The 16,674-nt window shown below is 35.9% G+C and overlaps 1 protein-coding gene across 1 annotated transcript; it reads right to left on the bottom strand.

Moving 5' to 3' along the window:
* Positions 1–5,802: 5,802 nt before the first annotated feature.
* On the bottom strand, positions 5,803–11,178 carry LOC107817879 (AT-rich interactive domain-containing protein 2-like). Its single transcript, XM_016643767.2, has 2 exons — positions 10,964–11,178; positions 5,803–7,064 (listed from the first exon to the last, which is right to left on the bottom strand). Exon 2 carries the CDS (start codon positions 6,820–6,822, stop codon positions 6,079–6,081), a length of 744 nt encoding a protein of 247 aa, XP_016499253.1. The 5' UTR covers positions 6,823–7,064; positions 10,964–11,178; the 3' UTR covers positions 5,803–6,078.
* Positions 11,179–16,674: the final 5,496 nt, after the last annotated feature.

Raw genomic sequence — 16,674 nt, 5'->3', positions numbered from 1 at the left:
ACATCAGCTGTAGATGCGAGATTAGTTAGGGCGTCCGCTTCAACATTTTCATCCCTTGGTATTTGCATAACTTTCCAGGTTTGAAATTGCTTTATCAATTCCCGTACCTTTTCTAAGTATTGTTGCATCCTTGCTTCCCTAGCTGTATAAGTCCCCAACATTTGATTAACCACGAGTTGCGAATCACTCTTGATTATAATCTGATTTATGCCAAGCTCTCGTGCCAATTCTAGACCTGCAATCACAACCTCATACTCCGCTTCATTGTTAGTTATGGAGTGACATTTAATAGCTTGTCGAATGGTTTCACCCGTAGGTGGTACCAAGACAATCCCTAAACCTGCACCTTTTACATTAGATGAGCCATCAGTGAATAAAGTCCAAGTTCCCGGGTTAGCTCCATTGAATGCCTGTAATTCTTTTTCTGTTTCTAATTGCATCCCCTGGCTAAAATCAGCCACGAAATCAGCTAACACTTGTGATTTTATAGCAGTTCTAGGTTGGTATGTGATTTCGTATTCACTTAACGCTATTTTCCACTTAGCTAACCTACCTGATAACTCATGCTTATGTAATATATTATGTAAAGGGTAGGCAATTACTACAGCGATAGGATGACACTGAAAGTACGGTCTTAACTTTCTAGATGCCATGATTAATGTAAATGCACGTTTTTCTAACTGAGGATACCGCGTCTCCGCATCTAACAAAGATTTATTAACATAATAGATATGGGATTGTTTACCTTGTTCTTCTCGGACCAAAACAGCACTTACCACAACTTCCGAAACAACAAGGTAAATGAGTAGTCTTTCCCCAGCCTTTGGTTTTGCCAGCAAAGGTGGATTTGATAAGTACGTTTTCAAATTCCTGAGTGCCTGTTGACATTCCTCATTCCATTCAAAATGATCCTGCTTCTTAAGGGCTGTGAAGAATTTAAAACACTTCTCTGATGATTTAGAAATGAATCTTTCCAAGGCTGCAATTCTCCCTGTTAATCTTTGAACTTCTTTCTTGTTTGAAAGTATATCAGGGATTTCTTCAATGGCCTTAATCTATGCAGGATTCACTTCAATACCATGGTTAGAAACAAGAAAACCCAAAAACTTACTTGATGCAACGCCAAATGCACATTTTTCGGGATTTAACTTCATATTAAATTTGCGCAAAATTGAAAATGTGTCAGATAAGTGTGATATGTGATCTTTTGAATACTGAGTTTTAACAAGCATATCATCTATATATACCTCTATAGTCTTTCCTAAATGCTCTTGAAACATTTTGGTAACTAACCTCTGATACGTTGCACCTGCATTCTTTAGACCAAAGGGCATTACTTTATAACAGTAAGTCCCCCGTCTGTTATGAATAAAGTTTTTTCTTCATCTTCCGGATCCATTTAATCTGATTATAACCTGAATATGCATCTAAAAAACGTAATAGTTCGTGACCTTCAGTTGCATCAATCAATTGATCTATGTGTGGTAGTGGAAAAGAATCTTTAAGACATGCTTTATTAAGATCTGTGTAATCTACACAAACCCGCCACTTACCATTCTTCTTTGGAACTACAACAGTGTTAGCTAACTAGTTAGGATACTTTACCTCACGAATGAAACCAATTTTTAGCAATTTTTAAACTTCTTCTTGAATCACCTGATTCTTAAAAGTTCCTTCCTTCTTTTCTTTTGCTTGACATGAGGGTATGATGGATCTTCATTTAGTTTATGAGTCATCACCTCCGGTGGTATTCCTGTCATGTCAGAGTGGGACCAAGCAAAGTAGTCCACATTAGTTTTCAAAAAATTAATTAACTTACCTCTCATACCTTGGCTAAGATTGGCTCCAACATAGACTTTTTTATCAGGCCATTGAGCAAATAACACGACAGGCTCTAATTCCTCTATTGTTGTTTTGATATTTTCATTCTCTTCTGGTTCTTGAATGGTATTAGGCCTTGAATCTACATTTGTTTGCCCCTGTTTAGTTGAGGTTTGTGTTGTGGTGTCCTCAACTGCCTTCTGTGATTGCTATTTACCTTCATTTCTCGTGCTTGTATCTGCAACAGAGTTGATAGCCCTGACTGTATGTTGATCTCCACGAATGTGACAGATTCCCCATGGTGATGGAAATTTAATAACTTGATGCAAGGTTGAAGGAACATCATCCATTTCGTGGATCCATGGTCTCCCAAGAATCATGTTGTAAGCCATCTCCATATCTACCACCTGGAACTTTGTATCTTTGACGACTCCTTCAGCGAATGTGGTGAGTGTTACCTCTCCTTTCGTGAGGACACTAGAATTATCAAATCCAGATAGAGTATGCACCTTTGGTATCACTTTATCTTCAGCTTGCATCTCATGTAATACTCTTAGCAAAATAATGTTCACGGAACTACCTGGATCAATCAAAACTCGTTTCACATTAGTATCATGTACAATTAAAGATATTACCAGTGTGTCGTTATGAGGGGTTAATACGCCATCTGCATCTGCGTCATTGAATGTAATGTTGTCTTCCTCTAAAACATGCCGCACCCGTTTCCCTTGGGTAATTGTTACTTTGGAAATTTTGTTAGTTGCAGTATGTGATATACCATTGACGTCTTCACCCCCACTTATAACGTTGACAATTATTTTGGGAGAAGGTGGTTTTGGAGGCTCCTGCCTGTTCTTCATGTAAGCTTGCTTGCCTTTCTCACTGAACAACTCAGTAAGATATCCTTGTTTTAATAAATGATTAACTTCACTTTGTAAAAATCTGCAATCTACTGTTTTATGCCCGTGGTCATTATGAAACTCGCACCAATGGTCAGGGTTGCGCCTGTTTGGATTCGATCTCATTTCCTTTGGCCATCGAATCTTATCTCCCATGCTTCTCAAAACAGCTACGAGCTCGGAGGTGATGACGTTGAAGTTGTAACCACCGAATCTCGCTTTTAAATTTCTATCATCATCTCGTGACTCATAGTTGTTTCGCTCGTTCCTGAATCTTGATGAAGAACCCGATTCTCTGTTTCTTGATTTGTGATCGTACCTTTGATTATCCTGCTTTGACCGTGAGTCCTTTCCCGCAGGTCCCATGTAAGGCTCATACCTATTTTTACCGGATCTTTTTTCAGTCTTCGCACTTCTCGAACTTACCTTTTCTTCTTTTTGAAATCGTGGAACAGTATCTTCCTCATTCCTCAGCTTCGTGCTATACCTGTTATAAATATCATTCCACGTTGTAGCTGAGAATTCTCGAAGGCTTTCCTTGAGTCTCCTCGTAGCTTCCGAGCTTTTTTCATTCAAATTACTTATGAAAGCTATAGCTGCCCAATTGTCAGGTACACGTGGCAATGTTATTCTTTCACGTTGAAATCTATCCACGAATTCTCTAAGCAGTTCTGAGTCCCCTTGCTTGATTTTGAAAATATCCTCCATTCTTTTCTCTACTTTTTGAGCTCCCGAGTGTGCTTTGATGAAAGAATCTGCAAGCTCAGCAAAAGAATTTATAGAATTTTCGGGTAAACGAGAATACCATGTTAGCGCTCCTTTGGTGAACGTTTCACCAAATTTTTTGACTAATACTGATTCAATCTCTTGCTTAGTCAAATCATTGCCTTTTACGCCCGTTGTGAATGCAGTCACGTGATCTCGTGGGTCTGTTGTTCCATCATATTTTGGAATATCAGGACTTTTGAACTTTTTTGGAATTGGGAGTGAAGCAACACTTGGCTTCCAGGGTTGTTGTGAATATCTATCCATATCTACCCCTTTGATTATGGGCGGCACCCCGGGTATCTGCTCTATGCGCTCACTTTGCTCCTTGAGCTGTTTCTGCAAGATTAGTACTAAATTTTGTAAATCAGAATTAATTACATTACCTGATTCTCTCTCCTGTGATTCACTGGGAGTTCCACCGCTGCCTGAGTTAACAAGTCCGGAATGAGGGTTTTCCAAAGTGTTATTATTTGGAGTAGGTGTGGGTGTTGCAACAGGTAACTGGTTAACAAGTGCCTCAACAGCTTTGTTGACCTAAGCAACAATTAATTTCTGCAAAGCTTCATCAACAGCTTCAACATTTTCAAATTGAGCATGCTCGTTTATTTGAGACCCATCAGGAGTACCCTCACGAGATTGTCGTGGAGAGTCTCGTGGAATAGGAACTTGAGTGTTAATATTCTGTAGATCTCCCTGATTTTGTTGGTTCTCTTGGTTTCCTTGAGTGTTGTCATTGTTGTTCGACATAATTGATCCAACAAGGAAAGTTAAGTGAAAAGAAAATAAATTATCAGTTTTCCGATAACGGAACCAATTTGTTTAACCAAAAAATGAAATTTTAGTCAAAGCTAGAATTTAGAAGAACACGGGTTACTAATAATCAAAAGAATGTATAAAAGGAAGTAATTTAGGTAGCAAGAGAGTAATCAAGAGAAAAACAAGTAAACCAAAGTTTATTACAATAGTATTTCGTGTCCTTACAATTGATCAGATATCTCCCTTTTATAGATATCTTGGAGATATACGTTTTGCCCAAATCATAATGAGGCTACTATGAGTAATTAAAGACATTGAATGCTACGTTATATAATCATTACATTCAATACAAATTCTCTAACGTATTCCACATTTAATGCCTATTAAATGCAGTATCTGCACTCTTTTTATTTGTCAGATTCATTCCTTTTGATTCTCGGACATAAATGACTTAGATAGGTACGGGCGCTGAGTTATTTAAATAACTGCCCGTGCCTCTTCCTCTGTCATTTGCTCGTATCTGTTGCAACTTGTGCCTCTTGGCTAGTTGTAATTCTTTGACCATTTGACCAGTCTACGTGCCTCGACACGTCACCTTTATATTTAAATACAATTTTTCCCAATACAATAAGATCTGCATACACATTATCCTCCCCAAACCCTATTTTGTGGGATTTTACTGGGTAGTTATTGTTGTTGTTGAACATATGAATGTGCTAACTATTTATTTTGTGCGTGAAAGCGGTATTTTCAGTGTGCACTATTCTTGTGGTTGTGAACTATTATCATTTATCAACGGAAGGAGTTACCATGCTTAATGCGATGAAATGGTTATAGCTTTATTTAAGAAATAAACGGCGGGGATTTTTATAGAATACAGATTTCAAGAAGAAAAAATGTTTGTGAAATTTAACTTTAAATTATTTTCAATCCAAACCACATAAAAGCAAAATAGTTATTTTATCATAATTCCTCTATTCAATTTTATTACTTGTAAATTTAACTTATGGCACTCATAATGTGCTTCGTGTGACAGAAGTCATTTCTACGAAAACCAGTGTTGGTTGGTAACTGGTAAGTGATCATTTAAAAAAAAAAAATAGTATATAGTAAATAATAATAAAATCAGCAAGTTAGAAAGTATTTGATGAAATTTTGATAATAACGTTTTCTTGTTGGTTGGAGCAAATAATAGGAAGTTAAAAGTCATGTAGTTGTAAGGAAAATAATTTCCGCCCGAAAGTAAGGGAAGTCACTTTTCCCTTTTAAAGAAAATACCATAAAACGATTCCCTCGTGAATAACATTTTCCCGAAAATTGACTAAGCATTTTTCTGAAAAATGACTTTTGACATACCAATCACACTAAATGGACGCAGCAATTATCTCTAGGTCCAGGAAATAAGCCTTGTAATAGTAGTCAACTGTTTAGTGCTGTGCAACTAGCAACAGACTAGTGTAAACTAATGAAAGAAATGTATGACCGGAAGTAGTAGGATAATAAGGATAAATACTAATCCAAGCGAGATAACAGACCATGTATGAATCTGGATGTAATATCTTGCGTTAGCCATATGATTCTTTTACAGAGGAAACAAATAAGAAGCAACGTACCTGTCAAATGTTACAAATTGTAGTAATCGGTGTATTTACGACGTATAGCGTTGTTGTGCTAACCTATCCAAAAAATGTGACCTTTTCTACAACCAATGTAAAATGTGAACCCCATCCCAGAATTTTCCCAGGAGGGACTGAGGGAACAGTAGAATACATGTCTCTTTGTATATTCAATTTCTATGTCAACTAAAAAAGAATGTGTAATGATACTTGTAATCTCATCGTCGACCAGTTAAGTAACTTCTCTTTGCAGGTTTAGAACTAGAGGATGCACCTTTTTTCGATCGATTCCTTTTCCGAGAAGCCTTGGGAGTAGGGGCCTGATCGTCCCCCTCCTCATCATCGGTGTCAATTATTTTACAACCTGACCTAGTCTGTGAGCTGATCCGCTGAGGAACGTGAACATTGAAATAATAGTTGACAATGTTCTGCCTAGTCTTGGAAGGAAGAGATTCCAATGCTGGTTTCAAGAAGCTTTTACCTTGAGTCATCCGATTCGTCTTAACAAGGGAGCTGAACGTTTTTTGTTCCTCAGGGTTCCATAAGTTCGAAATTTCTTCTCCCATCTCATCAAATTTCCAGATATCAAAGGCTGTCCCCAATTCAGACTTCAACTTCATCCTTTCTTCTTTAACATGACTTTTAACACATTCAGCAGATTCAGGGGACTCACAAGGACAATACTCATTTCTCCCTTCCCCAATCAACTCGTTGTTAACTTCCTTGTTTCCTAGGTTGTTTTCTGTTGGCCATACTAGTGTACCCAACCATTTTGAAGTATCAGATTCATTCTCTTTATGCTTGCCTTTATCTTCCTTCTGTGGGTCAGTCCAATCTGTAATTTCAACCTGAAACCTGGGTCCTACTGGGATTACCAATTTGTTGCGATCATCATAGATGTAATCTAACCATTCTGTTTTCTTTTCACCTGTTGGATTCGGTACTTCTTTTGCATTCTGCATGCTTCATGAGTACAAGAACAAGTATGAATGAGTTTGAAGAGTTTGTCTTCTACTGAGTATATCACTGTTCCTCAAGCAACAAAGAGTAGTATTTGAACTCAAGACTTTGATATGGAAGAGATCGTTGTTTTATAGGATGTTGTGTCTAGCTAGTGAATCAGAGTCAAGCATGAATGGAGGCGTTGGTTGAGTGAAACTGTGAAAGGGTTATCCAGCCTTTAGCATCCACTTAAGCAGCCCTTCTATACATGCCAAAAAAAAGTTACAAAATTATTTGATAAATTACACAGAGGGTAAGTGGCAAAGTTCGGAGGTAATATTGGACTCTAAAGGAAAGCAAATTGCATAATAATAGAAGAGGAAATGTATAAAAGTTATAGAGGAAGTACTAGACGCCAAGGAAAAGCAAAATTGCATAATATAGTAATGGAAATTGACACAGAGCAATGATTTTACTAGCACAAGTCTCATCAGGAACCAGATTCCAGACCCCTCTGAATGTCAAGCAAACACTGTAAGCTTTCAGAGCAACTACTTTGAAAATCTTCTGATACATCTGTCAGCAAAATATGGCCTTCCTGACCGTACGTATGTATTTATACATCTCCTCTACATATACTTGAACTTCTAGAAGATTAATTTACATGTAACGTATATAGATAGTTAATAGTACAATGACCAAAGTCAAGAATCTTACCAAGTTTCATTCAAGTATACATGATCAAAGTCATAAATTTGTCAAGATTAAACGAAGGAATCATCTATATACAAAGTACATTCATATGGAAAATATATATGTGCATTATATGAATTAATTAAGTTACATTAACCAAAGTCAAGTACTATTTAGATACATTCAAGATTCTTAATGGATGTCTATCCATATATTAATGCAGATACATTGTATATTGACATATTTGAATGTAGATGAAGAGTTAATAGTCCTTATTCATTATAACTCTTGATGGATAAGATCATGAAGAGACACTTTAAAAGTGAGTTAGGAAAGTGGAACAAGACTCTATATTAATAAGTTCACATCTTGTAAATCAAAACCCTAACATGTTGATGGCAAAATGAAGATTGTATAGACACTAATGGTTATCTATTCCGCATTAGCTGGTGAACACAAAGGCAGAGAACTATTAAATACATACAGGTTTTACTTTATTTCATGGCACAAGGTATGTTTTTCTCTTATGTTGTTTCTCCCGATTTATAAATTTAAGCCTAAGATAATACCATTTCTTACAATGTGTACGCGCTACATTGGTGTTTTAAACGGTTGAAGGCAATCTGTCGAACTAAGTAGCTTCAGCCAACCAAATACATGAACGGGACAATGAAAGAGCACAAAGGAAAACAACAAATTCGAAATCAGTTCAAGCTCAATTTCTCAAATAGGTGTCTATCTCTTAAGAATTAATTACAGCCAAGTTGGTTTCATTTGATTCTTGGCCTTTTCCTACTATGTTAAGGTGTTCTTTAACCTGCATTTTTTGAGTTCTACTCTGGCATTTCTACTTTCTTTAGACAGGATTACTCAAATTTGGAAAAATTCTTACTTTACAGCAACAAAACAAGAATCATGCTTAGTCGCAAACAAGTTATGATCAACTACATGAATCCTCATTGACCATGTTTCCAATTTAAATTCTACCTCATGTCAACAATATACAAAATAAAAATAAAAACAAAAATTAAGAGTAGCACAAGTTTTCTATATTTCCTACTGGCATAAGAATCTCTAATAAGGCTAAAAGACTCCCAGAAAGCATAAGACCTAAATTAGATGTATTAACATGGCTAAAATATATTCCCAACTAATCGGTGTCACTTACAAGTTTTTTTCTTTTATTATGCCATATTTTTCGCTAAATCAACATTGATTCCATGAGATTGTAGGTGTTTCGGGACAACTTCTTTTCATGTGATTTTAAGTCTACCTCGGCCTCTTTTAACTTCTTTATTCACCATGGTTTCATACCTATTGACAAATTCATTTGGAGGTCGACGCAAGACATGATCAAACTATGTCAAGTGACCTTTTCTCATTTTATCATTGGTATATGCTACTTGCACCTTCTGGTAAATGTGGTCATCTCTAATCTTGTATGACCACATCAATCTTAACATTCGTATCTCCGCGATACTTATCTTGGATGTGTTGAACTTTAGCAACCCAATATTCACTCCCATATAACAGTGTCGGTCTTGTAAGTATCCTATATAATTTACCTTTCACTTTGGTAAAACTTGTACGGATAAAAGTTATTTTTCTTACAACTATCTCAATTTCTAACTCAATATTACCCGCTCTAACAAAATTTAGATATTATTATTAATCTTCAACACAAAAAATTTCTTCAAAACACTCTCCAATTTGCTACTATTAGTATTAATCTTTGATATATATTTTTATCAAAAATATTTTTTATTCACTAACCAAACCTCGAAAAACAAATGATCCGTCACGACAAACACTAATATTTCGAAAGATTTGAAAGACAAACTTACTTCTTGAATGTAGATATCAAAATGAGTAACTAAAAAAGTGAATGTGTAATAACACCATTTCAATCATAGGGGATGAAGCTATCAAGTAAACTCAAACAAGGGCTAAATTATAATATATCAAATTTCAATCATAGGGGATGAAGCTATCAAATAAACTCAAACAAGGGCTCAAGTATAATCTATCAAAAAATAGTTCCAAAACTACAATGTTATCAGAGTTGGTAGGCTATGTATAATATCTAGTAATCAATCTCTATTCTAATTAGATAAAGCAAATAGTCTACGGTCAAATACAAAATATCCTAAAATATCTTCTAGAATATGCTATAGGATTTTCCCTATTTAAGTACAATAAATATAGACATGTATGAATCTAGATACATATTCTTTTGACGCTCAATCTCTCAAATAGGTTTATATCTCTTAAGATATAACTGAGTTGGTTTGGTTTCATTTGATTCTTGACCCTTCCCTACTTTATTAAGGCGCTCTTAACCTGCATTTCCTTGTCCTACTTTCTCAAGTAGGATTACTCCAATTTGCAAAACATCCAACTTTTCATTATTAAAATTTGTGGATCACTGCTCAAGATATATGGTCAAATGGCTAATATATTTTTCACTGACCAACCAATCAACAAAATTTTTGAGGAAAATATGACTTCCATCATACCAGACACACTAAATTGTGGCGTTTGTTCAAAAACTGGTGATTTTTTTTTCTTCAAATTTTATGGGTTTTGAAAAGAAAAAATCAGAATTTATTTTTCAACCAAGATTGTTTACCCCAAGATTGGTGAATTGTCACGATAGCTTAATTTTCATTAAAGAATGTTTCTTCGAACTTTTTAAAAAATTTCAAAAACTATTTTACAATTTTCTTGGTTCAAGAGTTTTCCAGTTTTTGTAAAACAAAAGCCACCGATCTAACTGTCCACGCCGCCTTTGAAGCTAGCTCTATTGCACAAACGGCCGTGGAATTACAGAACAAGGTAGCGGCAATAAAAATTTCGAATTCTAAGCACCAAAAAATCAAGAAACTGAATCAAGCTTACTCGGTCTTCTTGTCCGTACGAAACAGAAAACAAGTTCTCGGCGCTCTAATTCGCTGCTTATTAGGTGAAAATCCTAAAGATTCGACTTCTCGACTACTTACGGTTCAGATTCATTAAAATTATCATTTCTACTTTCTAGAAAGTGCATACAGATTTAAGTACTTTTCAAAGAAATGAAGATTTAAACCCTAATTCCGTAGAGTGTTCTTGAACTCTTGCGAGAATTCAATCTTCAGATAAAGAAAATACATACGTATTTACGCTCTTCTGAATTTTTCTCTGAGCCTACTACGCGAATCAATTTCAGGCAGAAAATTGAAAAAAATCATTGAATTTTCTTCATAGAGGAACACATTTTCTATTTTGTTCATTCAAAGGATATTTCAATATCAAACATAATGTTAAAATGATATTCTATTTTCGAGAAATTCAATTGACATTAAAATTTTCAACATTATGTTACAGTCTTTAGTATAACGTGCACTTGTTTAGAGTTCTTGAACAATATCAATGTAAGCGAAATAATTAGCGAAAAAGAAATGAAAATCTAAAGAAGGAAAGTAGACTTGCCTCTTGTTTTCAACAATTGTCAAAATGGGACCAAGTTGCTCTCCAATCTACAGCCTCTTGGAAAATGAGAAAACAGAATAAAGAAAATGTGAAGCAAAATTTTTGTAAGACGTTTCTTTTATGTTAGAAGAATCAATAGAAAAGAGAACGATACATGTAACAAGTTGGTCATGAGTTCTAAACTCAAGTGAAGCCTTTATTTTCCTCTTGGTGTTTTTGGGTTGTCACATGGAGAGAATTGGATGTGTATGAGCACCCATTTATACTAGTAGGGTGGGGAAAAGGGTATATATGGAAATACAAAAATATTCGACGAAAAAGATATTTTTGGATCGAATCAAGGAATAGAGCAAAATTTTACAAAATAGACCTTGACCAACGATAGCTCAAAGTAGAATCGCCAATGAATTTAGCCTGTGGAATAAACCCATTGACTTACTAGCTTAGTGTGATCTGATCAGCCTTTTTAGCCCATCCCAAGTCAGCTCGTTAACCTTGTGTGGTTGAGTTGAACTTAGCTTGCGGGCCAAAATATTGAAAACAAATCTAATCTTGTTTTAGTTTCAAATATGTTAGCTAGTCATAGATATCTAAAGTAGTACGTGATAATTTTGAAGGCCAATAGAATAAGTGAATCCTTATCAATATTCACCAAAACAATAATTATATTTACTTGGTTCCAAAACTCTTTTTCTCTTTAATCTTTTACTTTTCTCAATAATTAAGTTATTTAAATTAAAGAGGAAACTCACGGTCAACCCAGGAGGTAAATCAAGTTTCTTAAATTATTTCTTTATCACAAATTTGGTAAATAAAGATCATAGAGTTTAAAATCAATCAGAGAACTGGTCTTATTATGTAAGCAAGTTGAATTCTCTCATTTGTCTCAAAAGAAAGTGATTGATTGCGAGCGTTCCTCTACTCAAAAATTTCTAACATTTAGTATCAGAGCCAATTGTGAGATTAATTACTTTAACGATAAATATTTCAAACTAAAAAGCCTTTAAAGGATTTTTTAGAGCAAGAAGCTAAATAAAGGTTCAACCTTGATAAAATAGTTTCTTATGGAGTAGCCGCATGACGAGTAGTCTTGAGTAAAATGAAAGTGGATGATATTATTGTCATATAAATGATGGATAAAAAAATTCATACTAGCATACATTTAAGAATTGATAGTTTTTATTGTTACGAATTCCAAGAAAATATAATGATAATGGGCAGGAGCATACATGGACAAGACTCTAAAATGAGAATGTCATAGCAAAACGTATACAATTTTAATATTAATGATTTAGCTATGTTGTTGTAGTAATTAAAGAATCCAAAGACCTGGGTACCATGACCATAGAAGAACTTACTGGTTCATTACAAGTATACCAAAATTGGAGAAGCTGAAATAAGAATTAGTTGAACGAGCTTTTTAAAGCAAAGTTTTCTGTAATAGAGAAAGATGAAAAATATTACTAGCATTAAAGTTGTAGGCATGGATGAGGTAAATCAAGATTCAAGAAAGAAGTCGAGTTAGAGTTCGTGAAGTTACAAGAACAAGTAATGGTTATTTTCACCAAACTATTAAAGATTGATATCTTTCACATATTCTCTTAGAGCAACGAATTGAGTTTTTTGGGGGTGGGGGAAGGGGGTGGGGGTGGGGAGGAGGTTGTCGAAAAATTTGACTAGATTCATCTCAAGCATAAATTTTCTTAGTTCATCTATTAGGGAATTATTGTGAAGAAACATATATTCTTGTTTTCATGAACTAAAAAACATAAAGAGACTAGGATTGAATTATATTTGTTGGCCCAAGTAAAGGAGAGTTTTGAAGATTGATAAAGGAACTCAGACATGGACCAGGTCCATCCTAGTGAACCACAGATATGGTCAACTCAAGCATGTGAGTTGCACGTGAAGGAGATAAACTTCACTTACCAGAAATGATATCTCATGATCCTGATCGAAAAGGTTGCATATGGGATAAGGAGAAAGACTCCTTACACAAAGAGAACACGACTTAAGAGATGGATAGAGCTAGAGGATGAGATCAACTAGAACTCTTTCACCAAGAAAGAGTAACATTTGTATTCTAGTCAATCTCTACTTACTAACTCAATAAATATCAGTGTTGTTCTCTTTTGCAGGTAATACATATAAGCTGAAGTTAAACGTGAATTGAGAGCAAAATAGCAAGGCAATTGTGCAAGCAATTTATGTGTGATTCAAGCGTGCAATTCTGAAGCTACTTGAACTAGATAGAAGAACCAGTTCCAAGTGTTTGTCTTTTATTCTAGTTCAATTATAGTAGGCGATTTAATATTGTACCTTTCAGCTTTATCTAGAAGCAATTGTATTAGGTATTTAGAATTTTCAAGTTAGAGTTAACTTGAAGTTGTCGCAACAGTTGAGGGTGCTACAACGAGATTAGGGTTAATCCTAGGTTTACAAAAGAGTTTTTGTAAATGCAGTTTTTGGCTCAGTGATTTTAGTGGAGAGTTTGAAAAAATCCTACTGGAAGGTAGGTCGTGGTTTTTTCACCTTTTGAGCTAGGTGTTTTCCACGTAAAATCTCTATGTTCTTTAATTTTTGCATTTATTATTCCACAACAGTAGTAGTTGGAACACATAGAAGAACCAGGTCCTTCTATATTCAGGTTAAATGAAAAATTAGGTACCACACAAATCACTCCCCTCTTGTGTGGTATTAAAGTATAAAACATCAATTGGTATCAGAGCAGATTATCCTTGACGAGGTTAACACCTTAGGAACCGATCAAGATGAGTGCACCACCTGGAAACTGGGAAGGATAATCTACTGCTAGGCCTCCACTCATTAATGACCAATCCTACTCCTGGTAGAAAAACAGGATGAGAGATCATATCATCAGAGAGGACTATGAACTCTAGGACATTGTTACTAATGGTCCCCTGGCTACAATGAAGAAGAATGCTGAAGGAGTGGATGTGCCAAAGACTAGAGCTGATTGCACTGGTGAGGACTTGAAGAAGTGGGAAAATAATTCTAAGGCCAAGAAATGGCTTGTGTGTGGACTTGGTCCAGACGATTACAACAAAATTCAAAACGCACTACTACTAAGGAAATTTGGGACACTTTACAAATGGCTCATGAAGGAACTCCTCAAGTGAAGAGATCAAGAGGAACACTGATGTATTCTCAATATGAGAATTTCACCATGAAGGAAGGAGAAACCATCCAAGAGATGTACACAAGGTTCACAACACTAACAAATGAACTTAAGTCTCTTGGAAGGATTATACTTGAAGAAGACAAGGTTGAGAAATTTTTGACAAAGATTTTGCCTGTTACTTGGGAAAGCAAAATCACTGCTATTCAGGAGTCAAAAAACATTACCACTCTCAAGTTGGACGAGTTAATTGGAAATCTCACTGCCTATGAATTGAGAAGGCAGACCATGAAGATGGATGCTCCCAATAAATAAAGAAGCCTCGCTCTCAGAATTGCTGAAGGTGCAAATCTAGAGGAAGATGAAATGGCCATGATCACAAGGGACTTCAAGAAGTATCTAATGAGAGGAAAGGGTTCTTCAAGAAGTGCAACTTACAACAAACCAAGGGCCTGAAAAATAGACTAACGAGGGTTGTTACAAATGTGGTAAGACTGACCACATGATCAAAAACTATCCTCAATGGGAAATAGAATGGAAGAAGGAAAGGGCTGAACGAAGGAATAGGAAGAAGGAATAGGTTCATCCCAAGAAGAATAAAGGAGCAACGAAGGCTATGGTTGCTGCCTGGGGAGAAAGCTCATATGAGAAATTAGAAGATGAAGATGGAGATGAACAAACACTTATGGCCATTGGAGAATCAGATGATGAACAAGAGGTAAGTGTGTTTCATCTCAAAGACAAGATTAAATTTTTATCTAAAGAAAGACTATCTGAGTTACTGCTAGATTTCATGGATGAGTCTGAGGTCATAAACAATGAAAAGGAACAGTTGTCTAAGGAATGTGTAATCTTGAAAGCTAAGTGCAAGAATCTAGAACTCAGGGCTAATGAAAGTGATAGTAAAAATACTGAGTTTGAAGAACCAGGTTCTTGAACTTGACACCACTTTGTTAGAGCTCAGATCTGAAAATTTAAAACTGAAATTAGGAACAGGTAAAAAGAAAGCTGATCAAATACATCTCACCTTAGAAGAAAATTTAGGAAAAATGAAGGATGAGTTGTACAAAAAGGATGAGTAGATAAGAGTCCTAAATGAAGATTTAGGTAAGGTTAAGCATGAACTAGACAAAACTTGCAAATGGAATAAGTCCTTTAATGCACTATCTTGGCTACAAGAACATCACAGTAGCAATAAAAGAGGACTTGGCTATGGGACCGCTGCACCTAAGTGGGATCCCAAAAGCAAGTATCACACTTCCTGAGAACAAAATCTGCACACATTGTGATAAGAGTGGCCACTTTAAAAGTGAATGTATCAAGAATGGTGAGATCTTTAGAGTCAATGGGCACCGAGTGAAGCACTACCTTGGTAAGGTTGATGATGGCCACGTTGTGGCATTGATCCATTTCAAGTGAATGATAACAACATGCGTCGTGCTGCGACATTAAATCAGGCGCTTCTTGGGAGGCAACCTATGTATTTTTCTTTCTTTTGATTTTCTTCTTAGATTAGGAATTGTTTTGAACTAACTGGTTGTGAAGTGTGCGTAGGAATTGGTCGTGCAGGAAATTGACATGAAATTTTTTGGCTAAGTGATAAAATTTTGCGGATCGTGCCCAAAATTATGCGGACCGCACAAGCACTTCGCGGACGCACAAATATGACGCGGACCACACAGTAAGTTGATGGAAATTGCCAACTCTCTGAAGTTGGCCTATCATAAATCCATAATAGTTCGCGGCCGCACTCAAATTTTTGTGGACCGCACAAATTGTGCGGCCAAGGTCATTTTTATGCGGACCGCACCCAGGAGCCTAAGGCTAAGCTACACAAAGTAAAAAGTGCAGACATCGATAGAATTTTACGGCCGCACTCAGGTAAGTCAGAGGGGTCACTGGTTTAGAGTATTATTACACCTTTTGGAAACTATTCACACTTTACATACCTTGACTTCTCACACACACCTAAAGCACAGTGCACTCCTTCTTGCTTTCAATCTCATTCATCAAGTGTTGATTTCTCGTTACATTTCACATCTGGTAAATTTATTTCAATGATTTAATTTCTTCTTTTTCTTTTCTTTTCTCTTTGTTTTTAATTTTCCTTTTTAGCTACGGTTAGATTCATGCCATAATGTCAAAATGATGCTTAAATCTTGCTTAGAAACATATGGGTAGTGTTAAAATGCATAATGGGGGTTGAGGTTAGTAGCTTTGCATGTTTAATTACCATGAATCTTGTACACTTAGTGAAAACCCTAGTATCTAGTGTTCATCAGTGCCGATCTTACTTGAATTTCGTGGCCACGAACATTTTTGTGCGATCCGCTTTAGGATATGCAGTCGCGTGTAAAATTGTGCAGTCAGTGATACCCTAATTCCAAGGCACGGACATTTGCTAGATTTCGCGTCCGCGGTCAATTTTGTGCGGTTCACAATTGATCTTCTACGGCCGTACTTAATTTTATGCGAACTGCATTTTTGAAATTCAGAGAGTCAATCATTTGTCTTTGCGGCCGCGTTCACTTTTATGCGGTCCGCGATGGGTCTTCCACGGCCACACTCATGT

Source organism: Nicotiana tabacum, chromosome 8 (assembly GCF_000715075.1).
Source record: "Nicotiana tabacum cultivar K326 chromosome 8, ASM71507v2, whole genome shotgun sequence".
NCBI classification, from domain to species: Eukaryota; Viridiplantae; Streptophyta; class Magnoliopsida; order Solanales; family Solanaceae; genus Nicotiana; species Nicotiana tabacum.
This window is presented reverse-complemented; position numbering and strand designations above follow the sequence as displayed.

Coding starts and splice junctions, on each gene's coding strand:
- LOC107817879 (XM_016643767.2), bottom strand. CDS start 6,822: ATGCAGAATGCAAAAGAAGTACCGAATCCAACAGGTGAAAAGAAAACA.